The sequence below is a fragment of the Ochotona princeps genome, chromosome 30 (assembly GCF_030435755.1).
Source record: "Ochotona princeps isolate mOchPri1 chromosome 30, mOchPri1.hap1, whole genome shotgun sequence".
In the NCBI taxonomy this organism is placed as follows: Eukaryota; Metazoa; Chordata; class Mammalia; order Lagomorpha; family Ochotonidae; genus Ochotona; species Ochotona princeps.
The window spans coordinates 1,693,043-1,716,996 of NC_080861.1; the positions used below are offsets into that span (position 1 = coordinate 1,693,043).

The window sequence follows — 23,954 nt, forward strand, 5'->3', positions numbered from 1 at the left end:
GGCCTAGACCTTGGGACCCTGCACCCGTGTGGGAGACCTGGAGGAGTTCCTGGCTCCTAGCTTTGGATCGGCACAGCACCAGCTGTCGCGGTCACTTGGAGAGTGATTCATCGGACAGAAGATCTTTCTCTCTATCTCTCCTCCTCTCTGTATATCTGACTTTGTAATAAAAATAAATAAATCTTTTAAAAAAGTACCTATCTTTTTCTCTTTGGCTTAGCTTCTGAGACAAATTGAGCTCCATAAAATCATGCTATTAATTTTAGGAGTATTTTGGATATTGGTTCCTTTAGGATTGATAGATTTTTTTTCTTCTTTAAACTTTTTTGCCCTCATCCATTTTCAGTCTTGTTTTTAGCCTCTCGTGGAATGATAAAATAAACAAGCCCACCATTTTTAAGTAATAAAAATTTGAATATTTCTGATTGAAGGTTTTAGTGATTTAAATGATGCCAGTCAAATCCCCTGGTCTCTGTTCAGCCTACTCATGTTTAAATCGGTAGGATGTGAAATGTGTAGATTTCTTTGAATAAACAATTACCTAATTATGTGATCTCAAAGCTTTTGATCTCTCACGTTTATTTTATGTAATGTAAAGTCGGCTATCTCATTAATAATTATGGCCGATATATTTTTCCTTTGATTAGCATAATAAGTTTAGTTCAGAAGTAAAGAAGTCCATATTTTTATTTGATAATCTCAAGTAAAAGTCTTTGATAAAAGTCATTTGGGTGTCGGTTTTCTGCAGGTCCGAGGTGCACATCCCTGCTGTCGCCGTACAGTTTGGGGTCATCCTGGAAGCCTACTGCCGGGGCAGCGTCGGCCACATGAAGGTGCTTTCCAAGCAGGTACCAGCGCTCTTACTCTCCAGTTCAGATTAGTGAATAATATTTAATCAATTTTATCAGGTGTAATTATCTTTTTAAGATTTATTTATTTTTATTGGAAAGGCAAATTTAGGGAGAAAGATCTTCTATCCACTGGTTCACTCCCCAAGGTGCCACAAAGGCCAGAGCTGAGCTGATCTGAAGCCAGGAGCCAGAGCTTCTTCCAAGTCTCGCACGTGGGTGTAGGGTCCAAAGACTTTGGGTCACCTTTCATTGCTTTCCCAGGCCACAAGCAGGGAGCTGAACAGGAAGTGGAGCAGCTGGGACATGAACCCTTGCTGGGTTAGGATGCTGGCACTTGCAGGTGGAGGATTAGTCAGTTGAGGCATCGTACTGACCCCAAATGTAATTTCTTCCTTTATATTAATTCATAGGCATTTCAGTAACTGGATCTAGTTAATACTTTCTACCACATTTAATTCAAGAAATGAAGCTTTAGGATAGATATTGGCCTAATAGTTGATATCTACAGTGCACGTTGGAGTCCCCTGATTGTTAGTTCCAGCTGTCTAATGGAGACACTGGGAGCCAATGTCGGTGGCTAATGTAGTTTTGTCCCTGCCCCCCATATGGAGACCTACACTGAGCCCTCAGACCCGGCCCAACCTTGGCCTCCGTTTGGGAAGTGAACCAGTGGATGATCATTCTTTGTGTGTCTGCATTTCTGTGTATCTGTTTGACAAATAAATGATTTTTAAAGAAAAGTTTAGAGCAACTTTAGCAGAAATCCTTAACCAAGTGTCAAATGAAAAATATTTAAGGTCACTCATATTTTCCATATTAGTGTCCTTACATTTGGTAAGATTTACCTATCTAAACGTATTTAATGAATATGATCTTTATGGTTGAAATGGTCACATCTCCATACCTTGTTTTTTCATATCCTGAGTTAACTCTATGTCTTTAGCAGCCAGAGCTCCAGCTAGAGCCTTACCTTGCTCATTGACATTCTTCCATGGCCTGTGTGACGTACCCTCATATTTCACGCTTGGTCATGTACGTTATATTGGGCTGCCATCCCAGTCCAATCCTCTCTAAACTGGTCTTCCTCGTTAACCGCCTGATTTCCTGTTAAATCCCTTCTTGCCATCCTTACCTCTCTCCATGTCCTCCACACAACTGATGAAGTTACCTTTTAAAAGTGTCGTTGTGTTATGTCGCATTTCTTCCGTAAGTTTCACTGCACTGAGCCCAACACTCAGATTCTTCCCTCAAGTCCCTGCGTGCCCACGTGGCCGCTCTGCCTCTGACCTCATCATCAATTCAATCTGCACACATTGTCTTTTTTTTTTTTTTTAAAGATTTATTTATTTCATTACAAAGTCAGATATACAGAGAGGAGGGGAGACAGAGAGGAAGATCTTCCATCCGATGATTCACTCCCCAAGTGAGCCGCAATGGGCCGGTGCGCGCCGATCCGAAGCCGGGAACCTGGAACCTCTTCCAGGTCTCCCACGCAGGTGCAGGGTCCCAAGGCTTTGGGCCGTCCTCGACTGCTTTCCCAGGCCAAAAGCAGGGAGCTGGATGGGAAGTGGAGCTGCCGGGGTTAGAACCGGCGCCCATATGGGATCCTGGCACGTTCAAGGTGACGACTTTAGCCGCTAGGTCACGCCGCCAGGCCCACACATTGTCTTCTTTCCTTAGAACTCAGCTTGTCCTTTATAATGACATGAGGATGCCCTGTATGGGAGCAAGTCATTTTACTCTCTTTCTTGACCTAATTAGGAGAGGGAGACTGTCCCTTTTACGTGGCAGTGTTTGTTATCACCCTTAACCTATCAAGACGAAGTGTTGAAACACTTAAAAATATTTCACGTAAGTCCAAGGAGGAATAAGCACACTGTTCCAGGAAATGATTATCAGTACGATTAGAGATGGAGAATCAAAGTTCCCAACTGTGCGAACACGGAACAAGTCCGATTTGAAGTACTTCAAGAAGTTCCGTTTGCGTCGGCCAGTTTTCATCTGGTTGTCTGTCGTCAGTGTTTGTGCAGCTCCTGAACTTGTGAAGAAGTGGAGTGTCTGGTTTGAACAGACGGCTGACTTGGCAAGCTTCAGGCATCTCTGTTATCATCCAGTTGCACAGAACTTTCATGATTCCTGCGAATCAGGCCCCCACAGTCCGTAGTAGCTGCGTGCTCGAGTCCCTTCTGCCTGGGACATGCATGCTCTCTGACTGGCTCGTGTAGCAACAAACTTAAAACATGAAAGAACAGTGTGCAGTAAACCTGCTCATGAAATCTTAAGCCACAGTATTTGCTGTGCTTGTTTGCTTTATACATTGTTCATATTTCAATGTTTTATTTCTTGTTCCTGTTTTAAAAGTTATATGCTCATGGTAAAACAAAATGTTTCTGATTTATAGTTGACTTTAGATATTTTGTGCCTTTGAATTTTTCACGGTATGACATGGAAAGATTCTCAGTTACAAAGCAATACAATAAAGTTAACTTTTTGAAAAATCATGTGTCTTAGAAAGGGACAGTGGGGGGCACAGCCGTTCATTCTGTTCTGCCTCATACTTGTTGTGAACCAAAAGCTGCTTTGACTTGAGCTGGTTAGTGCGGGTGTAGTGGGGAAACATTTTGGAAGCTGGTGTTATTAACAGTGTGAGCCTGTGATATTATGCTACATTATTTTTAAGTATAAATTAATTTTGGGGGTGGAAAAACTTATTTTTCAGGTTGAAGCACTCAATAAGTTAAAGACCTTAAATAGTTTAATAAAGCTGAACGCAGTGAAGCTCAGCAGATGGAAGGGGAAGGAGGCCATGCACGCGTGCTTAAAGCAGAGCGCTTACCGCGACGCCCTGTCCGGCCTGCAGTCCCCCCTGAACCCCTGCGTCATCCTCTCGGAACTCCAGTAAGTCATCTTCTGTGGATACAGAAGGCACTCCGGAGTCACTGCCCTGGATGAGCTGGGGGCTGGGGTCAGCCTCAGTGAGTGTAAATAGGGAGCGGGGAAAAATCTTACAATTTCTCAGGGTGTATGCTCGTACTTAACAGACAAAATAAGAGCTAAAGTCACCTGTAGTGTTGTCCAACTTACTGCAAATTTTTCTGAAAGTTGAGATTTCTGAATGAACAATATATTGGAAATCGTAATAAATTATTTACTAATTAAATATCCTGTTTTAAAAATATGATCTTGGAGTCAGGTGTTTGGTGATGTCTGCTGTCCCCCACCCATGTCAGTGTGCCTGGGTCAGAGTCTGAGAGCTGGCTCTGGTTTCCTGCCACCTGCTCTGGCAGGGGATAGGTTCCTTTCACCCAAGTGCGCCCCCTGGATTGAGTTCCTGGCTCCCGGCTGGTTCCAGGCATTTCCAAAAAGAATCTAGTGATAGGAGGAGCTTCTTTGGCTCTGGTGCACAAATTAATTAAACTGTTAAAATAAAAACTGGAATGATTTTGGAAGGTTACTGTGATTTCTCTCATTTCATAGAAGCATCATAATAGAAAAATGATCATTTGTACTTACTATAGCATCAGTATTCGAATCGATTCCTGTTTTAGAAAGGAAAAATTTCCTATGCATCTTAATTCCAGTCCAGTGATTAAGGTTGTGTTTGCTAAGTATAATAGCAAAATTCAAGGCATACCAGGAAAAACGGAGGGATTGAGGTGGAGAGAGTGGAAAGAGTACGTCCTGAGGCATATCTAGGTGGCTGTAGCAGGACATGCCAGCCTAGGCTGTGTTGCTCGTACACCACACGGTGTCTAGGTGTGGCTTTGACACCTAAAGGGAACGCGGGAGTTATCCAAGTTGAATGTCAGGCCAGAACCACGGTCTTGACGTATTAACACATTGAAGTGGACTCATTTTCCCCTTTGGATTTCAGTGTTGAAAAGTGCAAGTACATGGATTCTAAAATGAAGCCTTTGTGGCTAGTGTACAACAACAAGGTGTTTGGGGAGGATTCCGTTGGAGTGATCTTTAAAAATGGTGATGGTGAGTGCTGAGGCTTTTCTCTTCCAGAGCCTTTCCTATCAGTTGCTGACTCGCTTTGTTGGAAGGTGATGTACAGGTGTGGGACAGCCGGCCCCCACCGGCCCGCGGCCTCAAGGTCGGCGCCTGCAGTTCACCTCAGACGCGATTTTAATAAACCCTTCTTTTTCTTTTCCTTAAAAATACACCTTTTTTTTGTTCCCCTTAGAAAGCACACAAAACTTACTCTTTTGATGGGAAACTTGTGAAATAGAACAGAACATTTCAATGATGTATTTACACATTTTATTTCCATGAAAGCAACATGGATTTTTATTTTTGTAGTTCTGTATTTTTAATTAAAATAGCAAACTGAACCAAATTTTGTAAAGGAAGTGCCCCAGAGGTAATCACAGCAACCAAAAGCATTGGTGATTTTGTTAGTTGTGTGGCTAAAAGCAAGCCACAGAAAGCTCACTGAATGTCAAGTCCTCTGTGTCCCTTGCGTCTTGGCTTTCCACATGTCAGTGTCAGTAAGTGGAAGTGATTTTGAGATAACATAGGTAAATGCACCTTAGGACTTCCTTGTGAGTAACTCACACGGTTTAACTGGCATTAACCCCATTGGGTCATGTACCTTAGGACTTCCTTGTAACTCACACGGTTTAACTGGCATTAACCCCACTGGGTCATGCAGATGTCATCTGTTCATATCATAAACTGCCTGAAAATTCCTCTCCACCATGGGTATTTTTAACTGTAAATTCAACTATTGCGGTTTGCATGATGGAGTTATTCATGCGATGTTTAAGACTTCTTGTGCAGCCCCAAAGGCAAATAAGAATAAAAATTTAGCTAAAGAATGTAATACAAACCTACAAAAAGTAAGTTAAACATAGTGAACAATTAAAAAAATTTGTTTATATAGTTCTGATATCAATATTATAGGAGCTTGCTAATCAGTGAGGCTGATTTTTTATGTGGAGAATATGATCAATAGTAAAATTTTCTGTTAGTAGGTTAAGTTTAGTTAAAGTGGTGAACTAGCAGACTTTGAGTTACTGAGTTAACAGGCCTAAAACAGAAAGCAATTATAATAAAACGGCGTGGTTTTGTTTGTTCCTTAGATTTACGACAGGATATGTTAACACTTCAGATGCTACGCTTGATGGATTTACTGTGGAAAGAAGCTGGTCTGGATCTTCGGTGAGATTTTTAGTGAATTTATTTATTTTTTCTCTTGGTGCATTTATCTCACCACCCCACCCCCCGAAAAAAATTCCTTCCCTCCTGATATGGTTACTGTTCTGCACAGTGTTTACATAGCACTTCATGGTGTATTCAGAAATGCATTATCTGATCTGAACCGGTTAATCTCTGACTGCTTCACTTCTGCTCCCGCTCCCTGCTGATGCACTCCAGCAAGCAGCAGAAAATGGCTCAGTGGGAGACCTGGATAAGCCTGCTGGCTTCAGCTTGTTCCCGTCCCAGCTCTTACACCAGCAAATGGAAGATCTCTTTCTTAGTGTTTCTCCTTCTGTTTCTCTATAACACTGCCTTTCAAATACAACAAATCTTTTTTTTTTTTTTTTTTAGAGAATTGGTATAACTTAGATGAAATTTCTGCAGATGTTAAGAAGTGAGATGCTAGAATGCTTTTCAGATTATATATTTTATATATGAGATTTCTTTCTTTCTTTCCTTTGCTTCTTCCTTCCTTCCTTCCTTCTTTCTTTTTTCCTTTCTTCCTCTCTGTCTCTCTTTTTCTCTCTCTTTCTCTCTTTACCATCAGCAGTACCCCTTAGTTTTTTGTTTGGTTGTTGGTTGGTTTGATTTGTTTTATTTTTCATGATGATCATGGTTGGCCAGGGTGGGAAGAATTGAGGATTAGGGAAAAGTTGGTGAAATCATTGTTTCTAAATTCTCTATTTCTTCTTATCTCTGGGGAAGGGGAGAGATAAAGGGGGCAAGCCACATTCAGCTTTCCAATGTCCCGGTTTCCAGGGATGGGGACCCGCCACCCAACACTACCCGGGGTCCCACTGTACCACGTGCTCTGAGAGTTCAGCCCACATGATCCAGGTAGTTCCGAGGTGCTATTGACTTTTCCCATGCAGACTGAGACAACCCTCCCAGTGGGCCAGGAGCTTCGTTCCAATCACCCACAGGGGTGCAGGGGCCGAAGCACTTGGGTGATTAAAGAATGCTGTCCCTAGGGGTATAGACAAGGACTGTAAACAGTAATCAAATCTCAAAATGTCAGTTTCACTCATGTCATATACATTACCTTTTTTTGTACCACAAATTAGGGGAAACATGATATTTTGAAACTGACTGACATCACTAGCATAATGATCTACATTTCACTGGGAAAGACAGGATTTCAGTCTTTATGACCAAGTAATATTTCATTATGTATATATACCACATTCTATTCATCCAGTCTTCAGTTGACAGACGTCTGGGTTGTTTTATGAGTTGAGCTGCTGTAAGCAGTGGAGTACAGATAAATCTTTCCCATTTGTATCCCTTTGATTTCTCTTTCTCAACTGACAGCTCTGACTAGCAGTTTCAGAGCTGTAGTGGACAGTAGTAGTGGTGGGTCTTGGTGGGCATGCTTCCAGCTTATCCCTATTCCCAATGCTGCTGCTAGGGCTTTGTCATGTACTGCCTTGGTTCTGTTGAGCTATGTTCCTTCTATATACAATTTGTTTTAATATTTTTTTAAATTATGAAAGGACATATCTTTAAATCAAATTCTCTCTGTGTCTTGATACTCATTTGGTTTTTGCTGTCTAACTTGTAAATGTGATGTATCATGTTTATTGATTTTTTTATGTGTTAGGTCACCTCTGTAGCCCAGGGATGAACCCCACTTGGGCTGGCTGGAAGACCTTGCTGCTGGGTTGGTGGGTGTGTTGATAGTATTGTGTTGATAGTTTTGCATCTGTGTTTCTAAGAGATGACATGCTCTGTGGTTCTTTTGTTGTATCTCTTTCTGGTTTTGGAATTAAGGTGATGCTGCCCTCATCAAAGGAATCTGGGAAGGTTCCCTCCTGTTCAGTTGTTGGGATAGCATAAGGAGCCTTGGTAGAGCTCAGCAGGGGACTGACTGACTCAGGCTCAGCTTCCCTATTGGTCCTTGGTAGAGCTCAGCAGGGGACTGACCTGCTCAGGCTCAGCTTCCCTATTGGTCCTTGGTAGAGCTCAGCAGGGGACTGACCTGCTCAGGCTCAGCTTCCCTATTGGTCCTTGGTAGAGCTCAGCAGGGAACTGACTGACTCAGGCTCAGCTTCCCTATTGGTCTGTTTAGATTTTCTCTGTCTCAGGACTCCACTTTTGTAAATTGTGTCTGTCCAGAAATGTACTCATTACTTCTAGATTTTCATATTTGTAGGCATATGCCTATTTGTAGTAATTCCTAATGATTCTTTTTATTTCTGTGCATGTTTTCTTGTCTGTATTATTTGTATTATTAGCATTTTACTCCTTTACTAACATTTCAAAGAAACGTTCTGTTTTTGTTTTTCATTTTATCATTACTTCTTTTTGATTTACATCCCTTGTAATTTTGTGTTCTCTTTCCCATGATGAACCCTAATTTAAAAATAATATTTTCATAGCATCAACTGTATATAGTGATTCACTTATAGATTCTCCATCATTTCCATTTATTTTTTTGACTCCTGAACTATTTAAAATTTTTACTTTCCGTTGTACATTGTTTTTTCCAGTCTATGATTTTGTCATTTTTTGTGGTATGGTCTATATAATATCAAAATCTTAAGTATTTGTCTAATATCTTTTGTGTGATTAAAGAAGTTTATCTAACTGCCGTGATTTATCTATTACATTAGAAATTTTCCTTGTATATAAAGAATATTATGTGTTCAAGTCTTTATTCAGTTTATCTCTTCAGAGGTGTATTAAAACCTATCCTTTTAATTGATTTTTTATATTTACTTGTAATCTTAATTGTTTATATGGAATATACCTACAGTTTCCAATTGCATACTTGATTAAACAAAATCTAATTCATAACTCAGAGTATTTCGTGAATACTATAGGCTTAAATTGATTTCCATTTCTGTCATTTTGTCTAATATTTGCCAAACTTCCACATTATATACTAGAGTTTACTTGTGAATGGTGTGGTGATTTTTTTTATCTACAGGTTTTAAATTTCCTTTATTGACCATTTTTTGTTCCATATGGCATTACCCGAGATTTTGTCTGAAAATTAGTTTGTGTTGGTAATAGTATAGCAGGGATATGCAGTTTATGTTTTATTTTGACCTTTTCAAGGGCAGAAAGAGCTGGAGCTTCCCCATCTACTAGTTCACTTGCCAGATGAGTGGCCCGGCCAGTGCTGGCGCGGGTGCCCATGCTCTGTCTGCCGTACACTTGGGAGTTACTGAGCTGTGCTGCTGCTCGGGGTCTGTGTTGCCCGGAGGCTAGAGGCAGGACAGAGCCAAGACTTGAGGACTCGCACCCCAGCCGGTACCATAACTGCTAGGCACCATGTGCGTGTCCTTCTTCTGTAACCATAACTGTTTCTATGAAGCTTCTTGACTTCATTGTTTGTGTTCGAGCACCTGCAGATATTCACTCTACAAGATGATTACAAACCCTTCTGCTTATGATTGAGCGTATCCCTGCAGGAGTGCGTGTATATTCTGATTTAATTTTTTTACGAGTTATTTTTATTTCAAACGCAGATTTTACAGAGAGGAGAGATGGAAAGTCTTCCGTCCTCTGGTTCACTCCCCAAAGGGCCACAATGGCCAGTTCTGAGCTGGTCTGAAGCTGGGAGCCAGGAGCTGCTTCTCGGTTTCTCGTGTGGACAAGAGGTCCCAGGGAGCTCGACAATCCTCCGCTGCTTTCCCAGGCCATAGGCGGAGAGCTGGATTGGAAGTGGAGTATCCCGAACACAAACAGGTGCTCATATGGGATGCCAGCACTACAGGGTGGAGGATTAGCCAGTTGAGCCAACTTAAATTGTGTTCTGTTCATTATTAAATGTATTGTCTTTTTAACACATAAGACTGTAGAATTTGTGGATTTTTAAAACAGAAGGTGACTGTGACAATTTTTTTGCACCTTTATGATTATATGTGTCACAGGGCAGCATGAGTAAATGAGACAGATGAAGCAAACACCTTCCCTTGCCCCTGCTTACTTAACCTATTGCAGCATTTTTTAAAATATATTTTTATTTTGAATTTTGAATTATGTGATACAATTTTGTATAGGCTGGGATTCCCCCTGCCAAACTCCCACCCCTGACAGATTTTCCCCATTACACTACAATGGTGTATTCCTTCATATGGAATCCTAATTCTATCAGTCTCTTATTTAAGCATTGCAGCATTTTGATGCTTAGGGAATGAAAGTTACCTTTCACTGTCTTGAGTTGAAAGCTTGCAGCAGCAAATCTTTGCAATTTAGATTCCTCATTGTTACCTGATGTATCTTAATTACTGAAAATATACCCTGGGCTCTGAAGTTGTGTTCACTGCAACACTCTCAAAATTTTAACATCTTAACCTGATACCTATTATAAAGGAAGGAAACCATTAACGGTTGCCTTCCTTGGGCCCGGCACAGTAGCCTAGTGGCTAAAGTCCTTGCCTTATGTGCACCCCGGGATCCCACATGGATGCCAGTTCTAATCCCGGTAGCCCTGCTTCCCATCCAGCTCCCTGCTTGTGGCCTGGGAAAGCAGTCGAGGACAGCCCAAGGTCTTGAGACCCTGCACCCACTTGGGAGACCCAAAAGAAGTTCCTGGCTCCTGGCATCAGATCAACTCAGCTCCAGTTGTTGTGGCCACTTGGGGAGTGAGTTAGCAGACAGAAGATCTTTCTCTCTGTTTCTGTATATCTGACTCTCCAAAGAATAAATAAATAAATCTTTAATTAAATAAATCTTTAATTAAAAAAAAAAAAGAAAGTTGCCTGCCTTTTTGCTAACACCGGCCCCCAACAATTTTAACTGTTGGATACTAAGTTTAAAACACTGCTGCCACACATGAATTAAAACCACTGTGCTGCCTCGTCCCTCCTCGGAGCACTGGCTTCTTGAGAGAAAAACAAGGCCCTGAAGCAGTTGTTTGGATGATCTGTGAGCCCACAGTCAGTGTGTGTGAGGTCCTTCACAGACAACCCAGGGTCGCGGGCGACTTTATCACTGTGCGGCAGACTGTCGGTCGTGTCAGTCTTAGTTGACGAAACGCAGTCTTCAGTATCCTGCTTTGAAGATTGCATTTTCAAGATGATTGTCAAGGTCACGATGACTTTTCAGTCTTTGCCCATGAATTCCAGTCCTTCAGTGGGAGTTTGCCTTGAGCCTTTTCTCTTTTCTTCTTCTTCTTCTGCTTCTTCTTGTGTGTGTGTGTGTGTGTGTGTGTGTGTGTGTGTATGTTGTGGAGGGGTTTTTGTTTGTTTATATAAGGTGCACATATTTCATGATGCGTATTTAGCAGCATAGCATCACTTCCCATCCCCTGTCCCTCGTGGCACTCTGGACAAGCTGCTGATGGCACGGAAGGCGCTTCGGTGGCTGGATCCTGGGAACCATCCCTCTGAAAGGGTTTCTCTGCAGACCTTCCATCCCAGCACTGCTGTTCCAGGAATGCCTGTTGGAGAGACTGTAAGCTAAGCTTGTAAAACTTCTACCCGGCAAAGCCGCATTCAACGCCTGGATAGTCCATTGAGTGTCTTTGTTTAGCCAATCTAAGTAAGACAGCCACTGTAGGAGCACATGCTTGGTACCCTTTGTCAGAGTGAAAGAGCTCTAAATGCCCATTTTCCTGTTTTAGTTTTCTTCATTTATTTCAAGGGCAAAATAACAGAGTGGAGGGGAGAGGCAGAGAGAGATCTTCCATTGCCTGATTCACTGCCCCGTTGCCCTCAGCAGCTGAAGCTGTGCCAGCCCAGTGCCAGGAATCAAGAACTCATGCCATGCGGGCCAGCGTTAGCTGCATGCCAGACTCAGCAGGAAGCTGGACAGGAATCAGGCCAGGCTCGATCCAGGCTCTCTGAGAGGGGCTGTGTGTCCCAAACTGCAGCTTAAATAGCTGGATCATTAGGTTTATCCACTTTTTTGTTTGTTTTAAAGAAAGTTCTGTAGTTTTAAATCCTTTCATCAGTTTTCCACTCCTGTTAGGTAGAAAGAGCAGTTTGCTATAGATGTTGCTAGAATAGGACAAGACATCCTAATTTCATATGGTAAGGCATGTGATTACCATAACGTACAGACTTCTACCTTTTTTTTTTAAAGATTTTATTTTATTTTCATTGGAAAGGCAGATGTAGCAGAGAGGAGGAGACAGAGAGGAAGATCTTCCATCTGTTGATTCACTTTCTAAGTGGTTGCGACAGCCAGAGCTGAGCTGTTCCGAAGTCAGAAGCCAGGAGACTCCTCCAGGTCTCCCACATGGGTGCAGGGTCCCAAGGCTTTGGGCTGTCCTCGACTGCTTTCCCAGGCCACAAGCCGGGAGCTAGATGGGAGGCGAGGCTGCCAGGATTTGAACCGGTGCCCAAATTGGATCCCTACACACACAAGGCAAGGACTTTAGCCACTAGGCTACAGTGCCGGACCCCAGATTTTTACCTTTAAACTTGGAGACCTTTCTAGTAGAGATGTAAAAACAGAATTAGTAGCTTTGAGTATGTGCCAAGTTTCTTATTCAACCATTCGTAAGGAATACGGCACAGGTAAGAGAGTGGATCATTGTAAAGAAGTTTCAGTATGAGCATTAATTATCAAGCCAGTGGTGGGTCTGGGTGACCTCACTGTGTAAACAGATTTTTATTTGCACACAGCATTTGCATATTTTTATTGGTTGCTTTTGAGCCACATCAGCAAGATTGAGTAGGAGCGCAGTCTGCAGTACCGAAGACATTTAGCATTTGGCCCATTCCAGCAAAGTTTACTGACTCACCCTGTATACAGTAAACCCCCAGGAAAGTGGATTTTACTAATTGAATCCACAAATTGGGAAAGAAACATGTCCACTTGGGCCTTGTAATTCGCTTGTGTTTTGAAAGGGAGTTCTTTCCATGATGAGCCTTATCTCAATGTGGAAATTTCAACTAAAAATTGTCTTACTTCTGTCAGCCTAATAGAAAATCCCAACAAAATTCTTAGTTTTGGTCTCTTCTGTCCAAATGTAAAGCACATTTAGCATCACTAAGTTCCGCGTGACCCCAAAGGGGGAGGCACATGTGGGCGGGCTGGAAAAAAAATCTGGTAGCTCTTGGACAGGAAACAGTGCGTTGTCGAACAAGAACAAGGAATTTGTCTGTCCAGTGGAATCTTGGCTGATTTTTTTGTACTCTGACCCCATGTTTTAAAAATGCAAGACTTTTCATTCTTTCTTTTTTGAGTTCATTTCCAAACCTAGTATCTTTTTCTCACTAGACATTTTTAACTGGTTGCATAAATATGTGTGCTCCCATGTCCCTCTTGGCCAGCCGTTCAAGTTAACCTGGGTCATATGACACACACTCTGCAGTCCAACGCCCAGCTCAGGGCGCCTAGCGCCCGGGCAGCCCAAGGACTCAGTGTGCTGTGCTGCAGGACCCAGTCCTTTCCTGCGTGCTGTCTCAGTGCTTATGCCAGTAACACCTTGGCAGCAGTGAGAATGCCTATCGTGTCGCTTGTCTTCATAGCATCGCTCATCTTCATAGTAGTTGGTGCCGTTCGTGTCAGATTAGAAGATTTGTAAGCCATCAGTGTGTTAGGATAGCCCGACCTCCTTTGGTCAACAAATTATAGGCATCAGCTTTTTCCTGTCAGGTCTAATCGATTATGTCCGTGTAAATCTGTGTGGCATTTGCTAAAATCGATTATCTGTGCCCTGATTCCTGTCCCAACTTCAGTGCACTTGAAATAAACTTTTGACATTTGTGTCTGTTTTGATATTGCATCTGCATTGCTCTGATGAAGTTTAAGAGACCTGTGCAAGGTTATTTAAAATGCAGGTATCAGCAGGTCTCGAGGATGAGGGGGAAATGTGGCAGTAATACAAGCGGTAAATAAAGGGTTTGCACTTTGTGCTGTCGGAGCCGAGGGGCTCAGGCAGAACCCATACTGGGGTCAGTATGTCAGAGTCGGAACCAGAGGACCTGCTACGCACCCGCCTCAGGTGAAGTGCGGGGCTGCTGTCCTCAAGGCTGTAAACTTTATTTCGGTTTTTTAAATTCTTGCTTTAATGTAAAAGTCAATAGATTGTTCCTTGAGTCAGAGAGTCAGAGAGGAAGGTAAATATTACTGAGAGAGTTGAGTGCCAAGGGGCCTCGGTCGGGCGACCAGGACTCCAGGCTGTCCCCAGCCTGACTTCTGTCGAGCTGTCTGGCTAAGCAGGATGTTTTCTCCTTCCTGTTGTGAGTGTTCCATCCTCAAGGCACGAAATGCTTTCATCGTTGCCTGATTAGGAAGAGGAAGTGCTGGACTTGTGCCCAGTTTGGCTGCAGGTGGATTGGACAGAGATGCAGGGAAGTGAGAAAGTGTGCTGTGACCTGGCGGCTTCCCGTGTGTGTGGCCTGGTGTGTGTGGCCTGGTGGCCTGGTGGCTTCCCGTGTGTGTGGCCTGGCGGCTTCCCGTGTGTGTGGCCTGGTGGCCCTGCTTCCCGTGTGTGGTGTGTCAGTGAGGGCATCAGTGGTCCTCAGCTGCCCTGCCCACTGAGAGGCCATTCTGCTAAAGGAGCTGGCAACCAGGGATGCAGTTACCACATCATCCAGCAGCATGGAGCTTTACAGTTCTGCACCTGACCGTTCTTTGTCAGAACTAGAAAAGTCGGATGGATCTGTTAAACACTCGTGGAAAATTATCTATTGTGGGAAAATTATGAATGGATTTTTAGAATTTTTGCACCATAATATACTTCTTTGAGAGGCAGAGAGAGCAGGATACAGATAGACACAGAGGGAAAAGTGTGCTTTTTCTCTCCCTAAGTGCCTTTCATGGCCGAGGCTGGGCCAGGCAGAGGGCAGGAGCCACAAGTGAGTAGCAGGAAACTGAACTCAGGACACGGAGCTGAGACCCAACGTCGCAGGGTGGACGCAGTCGTCTTACCAGCGGCCTTCCTGCTGTGCTAGGACGCCTGGCCCCGAGCTTCTCTTTGAAGAACCGTCATACTTAACCATAAAATGGTTGAATTTTCCTTTGGAAGAAGGTTTAGAACCCATTCGGTAAAGCTTGGTTTGTTTCTCTGGTTGTCCCGCACACTAACACACTCGCATGCACACTCTCTCTAGCTCTCGTTGGTACCACCGAGCTGTCAGTGCTTGGGAAGATGATATGCTCCTGTGGCGTCCCGGCCTGCGTGGCCTCCTAAGCGCCATGCGTCCCTCCTGCTCGGTGGGCGCCTTCCCGCCACCGCCTGCTGCCGGCCTTTCTGCCCCCTCCGTCTCTCTTGACCTGCCGTGTTCTGCTGCCACTTCTCCCTCGTGGAGGGAATACACGCTCAGCATTCATTTCTACTCTGTAAATGCCGTAAGACTGGAGACTGCTATGCTCGCCTTTTTTCCAAACTTACTTCTATATCAACAGTAATGCTGGGCATGTGGCTGCACCCCAATCCTGAATCTGTGATAAATATAACAGGAGTATATAAAACCATGTGTGTATAATAAAAAATAAAAACCAAGTAACCTATATATATATATAAAAATAGGAACATATAAAACCGTGTGTGTATATATACAATAAAAAATAAAAACCAAGTAATCTATATAAAAAATAGGAATATATAAAACCATGTATATATATATAATAAAAAATAAAAACCAGGTATGTGTGTGTGTGTGTGTGTGTGTATATATATATATATATATATATATATATATATATAGGAGCATATAAAGCCATGTAAAATTGTTAAGCAAATAAATAAATCTTTATAAAAATTGCTCAGCAAAATAAAATTAAATCCTAAAAAAAAGATTTACTCATCTGTTTGGTTTTTTTTCTTTTTTTTTTTTAAAGATTGATTTATTTTTGTTGAAAAGCAGATTTACAGAGAGAAGGAGATACAGATAAAAAGATCTTCTACCTACTGGTTCATGACCCAGGTGGCTGCAGCAGCCAGAGCTGAGTCAATCCGAAGCCAGGAACCAGCAGTCTCTTTCATGGGAGCAGGGTCCCAAGGCTTGGGGGTGTCCTCCACTGCTTTCCCAGCCAACAAGCAGGGAGCTGGAAAGGAAATGGAACAGCCAGGACACACATGGATGTCCATGTGGGATCCTGGCATATGCGAGGCGAGGATTTAGCCACTGGGCCATCATGTCAGGTCCCAGACTTGCTCATCTTAAAAATATAATGGCCAAAAGATGGGCCTGGCGCAGTGGCCTAGCGACTTAAGTCCTCTCCTTGAACGTGCCGGGATCTCATATGGGCGCCAGTTCTAATCCCAGCAGCCCCACTTCCCATCCAGCTCCCTGTTTGTGGCCTGGGAAAGCAATCGAAGATGGCCCAAAGCCTTGGGATCCTGCACATGTGTGGGAGACTCAGAAGAGCTCCTGGCTCTTGGCTCCAGATCAGCACAGCACTGGCCGTTGCAGTCACTTAGGGAGTGAATCATAGGACAGAAGATCTTCCCCTTTGTTCTCCTCCTCTGCATATCTGACTTTGCAATAAAAAGAAAATCTTAAAAAATATATATTTATATAAATTACCGAAAGATCTGACGAGGTTTTATTCTTCAATAGGAGTCAAACAAATATAAATTAAGGCATGCTTAGTAGGCATTATTTTAATTGATAATCTATTTTTAACAATTTTGTATAGGCAGCCACTCTATTTCTAGCTGGTAAAAACACATCCCATACAGCACCACTGCTTTCTATGGCAATACCTTGCGAGTTCGTAATGCAACGGAGAAGGGAGGGCGGGGTTGCGTGTCAACCCAGGGAGAAGGTTGGTTTGCAAACCTCTGAACGTCACAGTAGTGTTCTGGGCTAATTATTCACTGTGAACTGTAAGTTAAGTTCTGTGTCCACACCAGCCTCCCCAGCGCTTTGGTTTACACAGAAACAGACTGCTGGTGGACAGTGACTGGGGACTCTGTGCAAGTGATGGTTTGTAGTCACACGCCTGTTTTGACCTTGGGCCTTCCACTTGGTTAAGTAGTGATTTTTTGTAAGTTACTCCAATTCTTCATTTATAAAATTAGGAACTTACCTTATAAAGGTTTTTTTTAAGATTTATTTATTTTTATTGGAAAGGCGGATTTGCAGAGAGAAGGAAAGACAGAAAAAAAAGATCTTCCATCTGCGAGCTCACTCCCCAGATGGCCACAATGGCCAGAACTGAGCTGATCCAAGGCCAGGAGCCAGGAGCCAGGAGCCTTTTCCGGGTCTCCCACACAGCTGCAGGATCCCAAGGTTCTGGCCCATCCTCCACTGCAGGGATTTGGAAGGAAAGTGGAGCAGCCAGGTTGTGAAGCAGTGCCCATCTGGGATGCTTGCAGCTGGAGGAATGGCCAGTTGAGCTGCCAGCCCCTATAGATTTTTTTCCATAAAATGTTTCCTGATTTTAAAATGTTTATTGTGCACACCTAGCTTGTGCCAGCTGCATTCCTCTGCTCTGAACAGCCTTGTGCTGGGCCTTGGATGCTGATGGCAGGTACCAGCAAGGAACTAAGTAGAAGTTGCCTGGTGTTGAGTAGTGTTGAAAACTGCAGGAAAATAAAGTAGCAGAGGATAGTGAACATGGTATCTGGTAGCGTTGCAACTTTAAGTAGGAGAATCTAGGCATTTCTCCCGCAGTGACATTTCAGGAAGCACCGTGGAGTCTGTCATGTAGATGTGTTTGCAGCAGGCAGAGAAGGGCTAAGGCGCAGGAAGGCAGCAGGAGACGCAGTGTGTTGGATAAGGGTTGGTGGTGACTTGGTCCCGGCACTAGCAGAGGCGGGGTGGGGTGGACACATGTTCAGGATGAATAAGGTGAATCTTGGGCAGGAGAAAGACTCCAACGTGGCTTTCAGGTATGGGCTTGAACAACCAGGAGAGTGGAATTGGTCTTCACCAAGGTGATATGTGAAATACTTAGCCTAGTCCTAGTAGGAGCTACCTGAAAGGTGTTGCCATCTCCAAAATTTAGAATGATCAAGTTGAAGGGTTTTTCTCTTATCTAATGGTTTCTATCTACAAGCGCAAAGAATGTTTCATCAGAATAACTAAAAAAATTATATGTTTACCTGGCAAATGAGAATTCTACTAAATCATTCCGTCCGTTGGCTATTTTTTTCACCCTAGAGAATAAAGATAGAACTTGTATTTTTCCATGTGACGGTAATAAAGTAATAGCACTTGTATGCTAAGCAATACTAATGAATCTAAGCAAAAGGAAAAACCTGACAAACTCAGATTTCATTTTAAGACAAACGGGACTCTGAGCCGGCTTCTTCCCTTTCAGGATGCTGCCTTACGGCTGCTTAGCAACCGGAGACCGCTCTGGCCTCATTGAAGTGGTGAGCACCTCTGAGACCATCGCTGACATTCAGCTGAACAGCAGCAACGTGGCTGCCACAGCAGCCTTCAACAAGGACGCCCTGCTGAACTGGCTGAAGGAGTACAATTCCGGGTGAGTGGGCTCTGCCAGAGTCACTCTGCCAGTAGAACTCATCGTTGCCTTGCAGGAGAGAATATCGAGTTGTTGCCTCATTTTTGGTCAGGACAGAAGTCTCAGATAGTTAATGTTAAATTCTGTGTGTCCAGAGTGTGTTTGAGGGAGACAGTGGCGCCGCATCCACTGGTTCACAGATGTGCAGGACAGCTGGGGCGAAGGCAGCACAACCCAAACCAGGAGCCTAGAACCCGGTCCAAACGTGCCACGTAGGCAGCTGCAACCTGCTGGTGTGAGCCGATGCCACTGCCTTCTTGGGTCTGCATTAGCTGTGAGCTGGAGGCAGGACCCCAGGCAGATAGACATATTTTTATGATTTGTAATTCTTATTTGAAAGGCAAAATTATTAAGAAAGAAGGAGATCTTCTATGCTGGTTCATTCTCCCAAATGGCTGCAGCGGGTAGAGCAGGGTCAGGTGAAAGCCGGGGGCCTGGACCTCCGTCTGGGTCTCCCAGTTGGGCTGTCTGCACTGCTTTCCCGGGCACATTACAGGGGAGCAGCCAGGGCTTGACCCAGTGCCCAAATGGGATGCCAGCATTGGAGTTATGGCACAACACTGACCCTACTGCCCCGCCCTCACCAAGGCAGGTATTGAACTGAGCTGGGACACAAGCGCCTTAACCACCAGGCCAAATGGTCAGCTCTGGGTTGAATTTTAGAACCCTACAATAAACTTATAATCCAAGAACGTTAGTATTCTTGAGACAATATTGGAGTTTTATAATCATATTAATTTCTGTAATTATTTGTATATATGAACTAGAGCTTTTAATTTTGTAATCTCCAAATTAAAAAATACAGTGTTTGAAATGGCATTATTTATGGTTATGGTGTTAGAAAACTACTACAATGGAGAAAATAATGGAATTTCACAGTACAGGGTGATTGTTCATCAAGTACTTTTGTCCAGAGAATCCAAAAGCCAAACTCAGATTTTATCATTGGCAAGCTCAATAACTTGCCCGAATCAGCTTATAGATGTTTATCTTAGGCCTTACTCCCCGAGAGGTACTATCGCCTACTTGTAATTCTTCTAATTCAAGTCAGTAACTGGGAGGAGTTTAACTGCAATGCCCAACCCCTGTTTTTGTTTGTGTGGGTTTTGGTTTTTGTTTTCAAGAAACACAGACACATGCCCAGGCAGACAGACAGAAGGAGATCCATCCAGTTGTTCAGTATTCAAAAACCTAGTAGCCAAGAGCGCAGTACAGGTGCCCCGCGGGTGGCACAGAGGATCCTCGTGAGCCGTCAGCATCGCTGCCTAATGGGTGTGAATTAGAGGAGCTGGGTTCTAGAAAGGACGCTCACCTAGGCACTCAGGTGTGAGATTTGAGTGATCATTGTACCAATGCCTATGTGGTTAATATTTAACTCTTGTGTTTACAAGTATAGTCTGAAGACAAATGACAGAAATATTTCCAAGCCACTATGTGATCAGCAAAGAGAGCTCATGGTACCCTGTGCCCACTGTGCCTGTCCCTGACGCATTGAGGCACAGACCGGGGCCATGGGAGCAGCCGAGGCGCGGTCAGGGCCCTGCCCCTGGGAGGCATGCTGCAGGGGCTCAGCAGCTTGTTCTACTCAGACACTTTCTGCAACTCTCTTCACAATTAAAACGGAAATAAAGGCGGTTTGAGTTTCATCTCACCTTTGTTTTCTGTTTTCTCTGTTCAGGGATGACCTGGACCGAGCCATTGAGGAGTTCACCCTGTCCTGTGCTGGCTACTGTGTAGCTTCTTACGTCCTCGGAATTGGTGACAGACACAGTGACAACATCATGGTCAAAAAAACTGGCCAGGTGAGTGCTGTCCAGGGCCCAAGGATTCTGCCGCTGGCGTGCTCTGCTGAGGCGTCAGCACAAGGCATGCTGGGAGCCATATATTTGTCTTTCTTTCATTTTCCCACTAGCCCTGTTTATTATAATTCTGCTTCTTGTGTTCATTAATTCAATTTCTTGGAGTCAGATAATAAGCATTTATTTAAACATTGATAAGTTACTTTTGTTGCGTTCCTGCTTTGCTATAAGCCAGTTGTACTTGAGGTGTGCACGTGTCCTTAACCAAAGGGCAAATGATTCTTGTATTAAAGGTGAGCTATGCTTACACACACACTGTCTTTTTTAAAGCATCCAATGTAAACACGTATGAGAAGGGAGAGTGAGTAAGAACATTTGAATAAAGAAGACAGGCTAAGTTATTTGTGAAGAAGCACTTTATTTTCAAAGGGAGAAAATTTCTTTTAAGATTTATTTTTGATGTATTTGAAAGGCAGAGTTACAGTAAGAGAAATGGAGAGAAAGGTCTTCCATCCACTGGTTCATTTCAGAAATGACCGCAACGGCTGGGGCAGGCCAGGACGGAACCAGCAGTTTCTTCCTGGTCTCCTACATGTGTACAGGGGCCCAAACACTTCTGCCATCTGCCACTGTTTTCCAAGGCCATTAGCAGCAAACTGGTTCAGAAGTGGAGCAGCTGGCACTCGAACTGGTGCCCATAAAGGACCCTGGAACACCAGGGGGCTGCCAGCAGCACCAACCTCTCAAATGAAAATTTTCAAGTGGCTTATAATGTTTGTGGGTTTTATATATGTTTTTTTTTAGTATGTATTTACTTTATATTAAGGAGAAATAGCTGTGATAACCTTGGATAACTTACAGTTAATCCATCCGTGAAATTCCATGTCACTAGAAGCATATAAAATTACAGCCTCTGGGTCATTTGAATTTCAGCTGCCTTGGACCTTTTGAGAGAGCTCAGTAGTTCTGCCTTGGACTTCAGGCATTTAACCCCATGTTCATTCAGAAAGATTCGTTCAGATTTCGGGCTAATCCAACTGAATACATAGGCTTATCTATTTTTCTTCTGATAGTCCTTTAAAGTGATAATAAAGAATTAGAAATATGCAAACCCAAAAAAGTCAAAAGCGATGGGATGGGAGGCCACAATGGTGCGAGACCTGGATAGGTGCAGGAATGATGGTGAGGCAGGGTAGCGAGTGGGGCAGCGGGCTGTGAGGTGGGGCAGCGAGTGGAGCAGTGGGCTGTGAGGCGGGGCAGCGAGTGGAGCAGTGGGCTGTGAGGCAGGGCAGCGAGTGGAGCCGTGGGCTGTGAGGTGGGGCAGCGAGTGGGGCAGTGGGCTGTGAGGTGGGGCAGCGAGTGGAGCAGTGGGCTGTGAGGCAGGGCAGCGAGTGGGGCAGTGGGCTGTGAGGTGGGGCAGCGAGTGGAGCAGTGGGCTGTGAGGTGGGGCAGCGAGTGGAGCAGTGGGCTGTGAGGTGGGGCAGCGAGTGGAGCAGTGGGCTGTGAGGTGGGGCAGCGAGTGGAGCAGTGGGCTGTAAGGTGGGGCAGTGGGCTGTGAGGCAGGGCAGCGAGTGGGGCAGTGGGCTGTAAGGTGGGGCAGTGGGCTGTGAGGCAGGGCAGGGAGTGGTGGCAGTGGGTTGTGAGGCAGGGCCAGCCCTGCAGTCGGAGGCTCCTGCTCAGGGTGGCAGCTTGGCAGGAGACTGAAAACCAAGTCCTGTTTCATAACCCAAGAACTTTCTTCTTTGAAGAAACCACTTTTCCTGACATAGGTTCTACAGAAAGTGAGGGAAAAGGGTGTATTTAAAGTCAGGAGGAAGTAGAAATTTGGCATATTTATTAGAGTGTACATTTATAAATAGCATCCTTAGCTGCTGCTTGCTGCATTGCTCCAAGAACACTGACAACCACATGGTATTCCCTCCCTCAATGAGAAGCTAGAGGATTCCTTTCGAGAGAATCTGGTTACAGTGAAAAGACTCACAGATCAAGCATTAATTGACTTCTCTTTTTGTAAGATTCCTTGTTTATTTAATTAGTTATCTAATTATTTATATTTAAAAGGCAAAGAGAGAGAACTTCTGATAAACAACAGCCAAGGCTGGAGCAGGCCAAAGCCAGGAAGCCTGGGGCTCCATCTGAGTTGCCCATGTGTATGCTAAGCACTGAGCCACCTTCACTGCCTTCTGTCAGTGCAGGAGCAGGGGGCCGGGCTGGAAGGGAACAGGTGGGGCTTGAACTGGCACTCGTAGAATGCCTGCAGTGCAAGTGGCTGAACTGGCTGTGCCACAGAGTCAACCCTGGCAGTATTTATCATGGATAGGATGTTGTTTTTGAAATATCTATGTCATGCAGTGGCTAAATAGAGCTAATCAATATATGCAAGAAAATGTAAGATGTACCCTCAGCAGTTGACAGAAACACAGTAAAAGCGTTCTGATCTACTACAGGCACTGTACTGTAAAGCAGATCTCTGAATTTGTTCCTTTTACTTAGCCGGACTTTTGAATTCTTTGAGCAGCATTTCCTCAATCCCACTGCCGCCTCTCGTGACCACCATGTGCTCTCTGTCAGATCAGCAGAGACTCAAGGGAAGCCATTACCTAAAAGAAGCCAAACAAGCAAGGAGAAATAAGAACTCTTGGGAAATTACTGCAATAAACAGAAGATGGTTTAATGTCAGAACCAAAGGAAGCCATTGTATCTGTGAGGCAATAATGAGATTCTGTCTTAAACATCAGAGACTAGAAAGGCTTGGGAACTAGAACTAGGCACAAAGACAATTAAACTAGGGAAGGGCAAGCAGGGTAGACTCAGCATAATACTTCCGTGTATGTAAGCAACAAGCAGGGACGGAAGGCCTCACAGCCCTGCGGGCACAGCAGGCCACAGCAGGACACAGCAGGTCACAGCAGGTCACAGCAGGCCACACACACAGCAGGCCACATCAGGTCAGAGCAGGTCACAGCAGGCCACACAGCAGGTCACAGCAGGTCACACAGCAGGCCACACACACAGCAGGTCACAGCAGGTCACACAGCAGGTCACAGCAGGACACAGCAGGACACACAGCAGGCCACACTCACAGCAGGTCACAGCAGGCCACACTCACAGCAGGTCACAGCAGGACACACAGCAGGCCACACTCACAGCAGGTCACAGCAGGCCACAGCAGGTCACAGCAGGCCACAGCAGGCCACAGCAGGTCACAGCAGGTCACAGCAGGTCACAGTAGGTCACAGCAGGCCACACACACAGCAGGTCACACAGCAGGCCACAGCAGGTCACACAGCAGGTCACAGCAGGTCACAGCAGGTCACACTCACAGCAGGTCACACTCACAGCAGGTCACAGCAGGCCACAGCAGGTCACAGCAGGACACACAGCAGGCAACAGCAGGTCACAGCAGGTCACACTCACAGCAGGTCACACTCACAGCAGGTCACACTCACAGCAGGTCACACAGCAGGTCACAGCAGGCCACAGCAGGTCACAGCAGGACACACAGCAGGGGTTGGAGTAAACACGGCCAGGCCTCCCCAGAGCCGCACCGGAACTGTCACCATGAGTCAGCCATCAGGACTCTGAGGGGAAAAGATTTCTCACCTGGAATTCTATAACAAAGTCACAAGTCAGCTATAAAAGTAAAACACATTTTTAGACATGCAAGGTCTCAAAACCTGTACCTGCTCTGTGTCTCTTCTTAGGAGCTTCCAGAATA

At 44.5% G+C, this 23,954-nt stretch overlaps 1 protein-coding gene across 1 annotated transcript in view; it reads left to right on the top strand.

The window, feature by feature from the left end:
- Positions 1–23,954, top strand: part of PIK3CB (phosphatidylinositol-4,5-bisphosphate 3-kinase catalytic subunit beta) — an 84,290-nt gene that overhangs the window by 57,641 nt on the left and 2,695 nt on the right. Inside the window, exons 15-20 of the mRNA XM_058657115.1 lie at positions 749–848; positions 3,571–3,749; positions 4,726–4,835; positions 5,939–6,017; positions 18,231–18,398; positions 20,116–20,239. Of these exons, the coding sequence (XP_058513098.1) occupies positions 749–848; positions 3,571–3,749; positions 4,726–4,835; positions 5,939–6,017; positions 18,231–18,398; positions 20,116–20,239 (760 nt within the window). The remainder of the gene's footprint in view (positions 1–748; positions 849–3,570; positions 3,750–4,725; positions 4,836–5,938; positions 6,018–18,230; positions 18,399–20,115; positions 20,240–23,954) is intronic.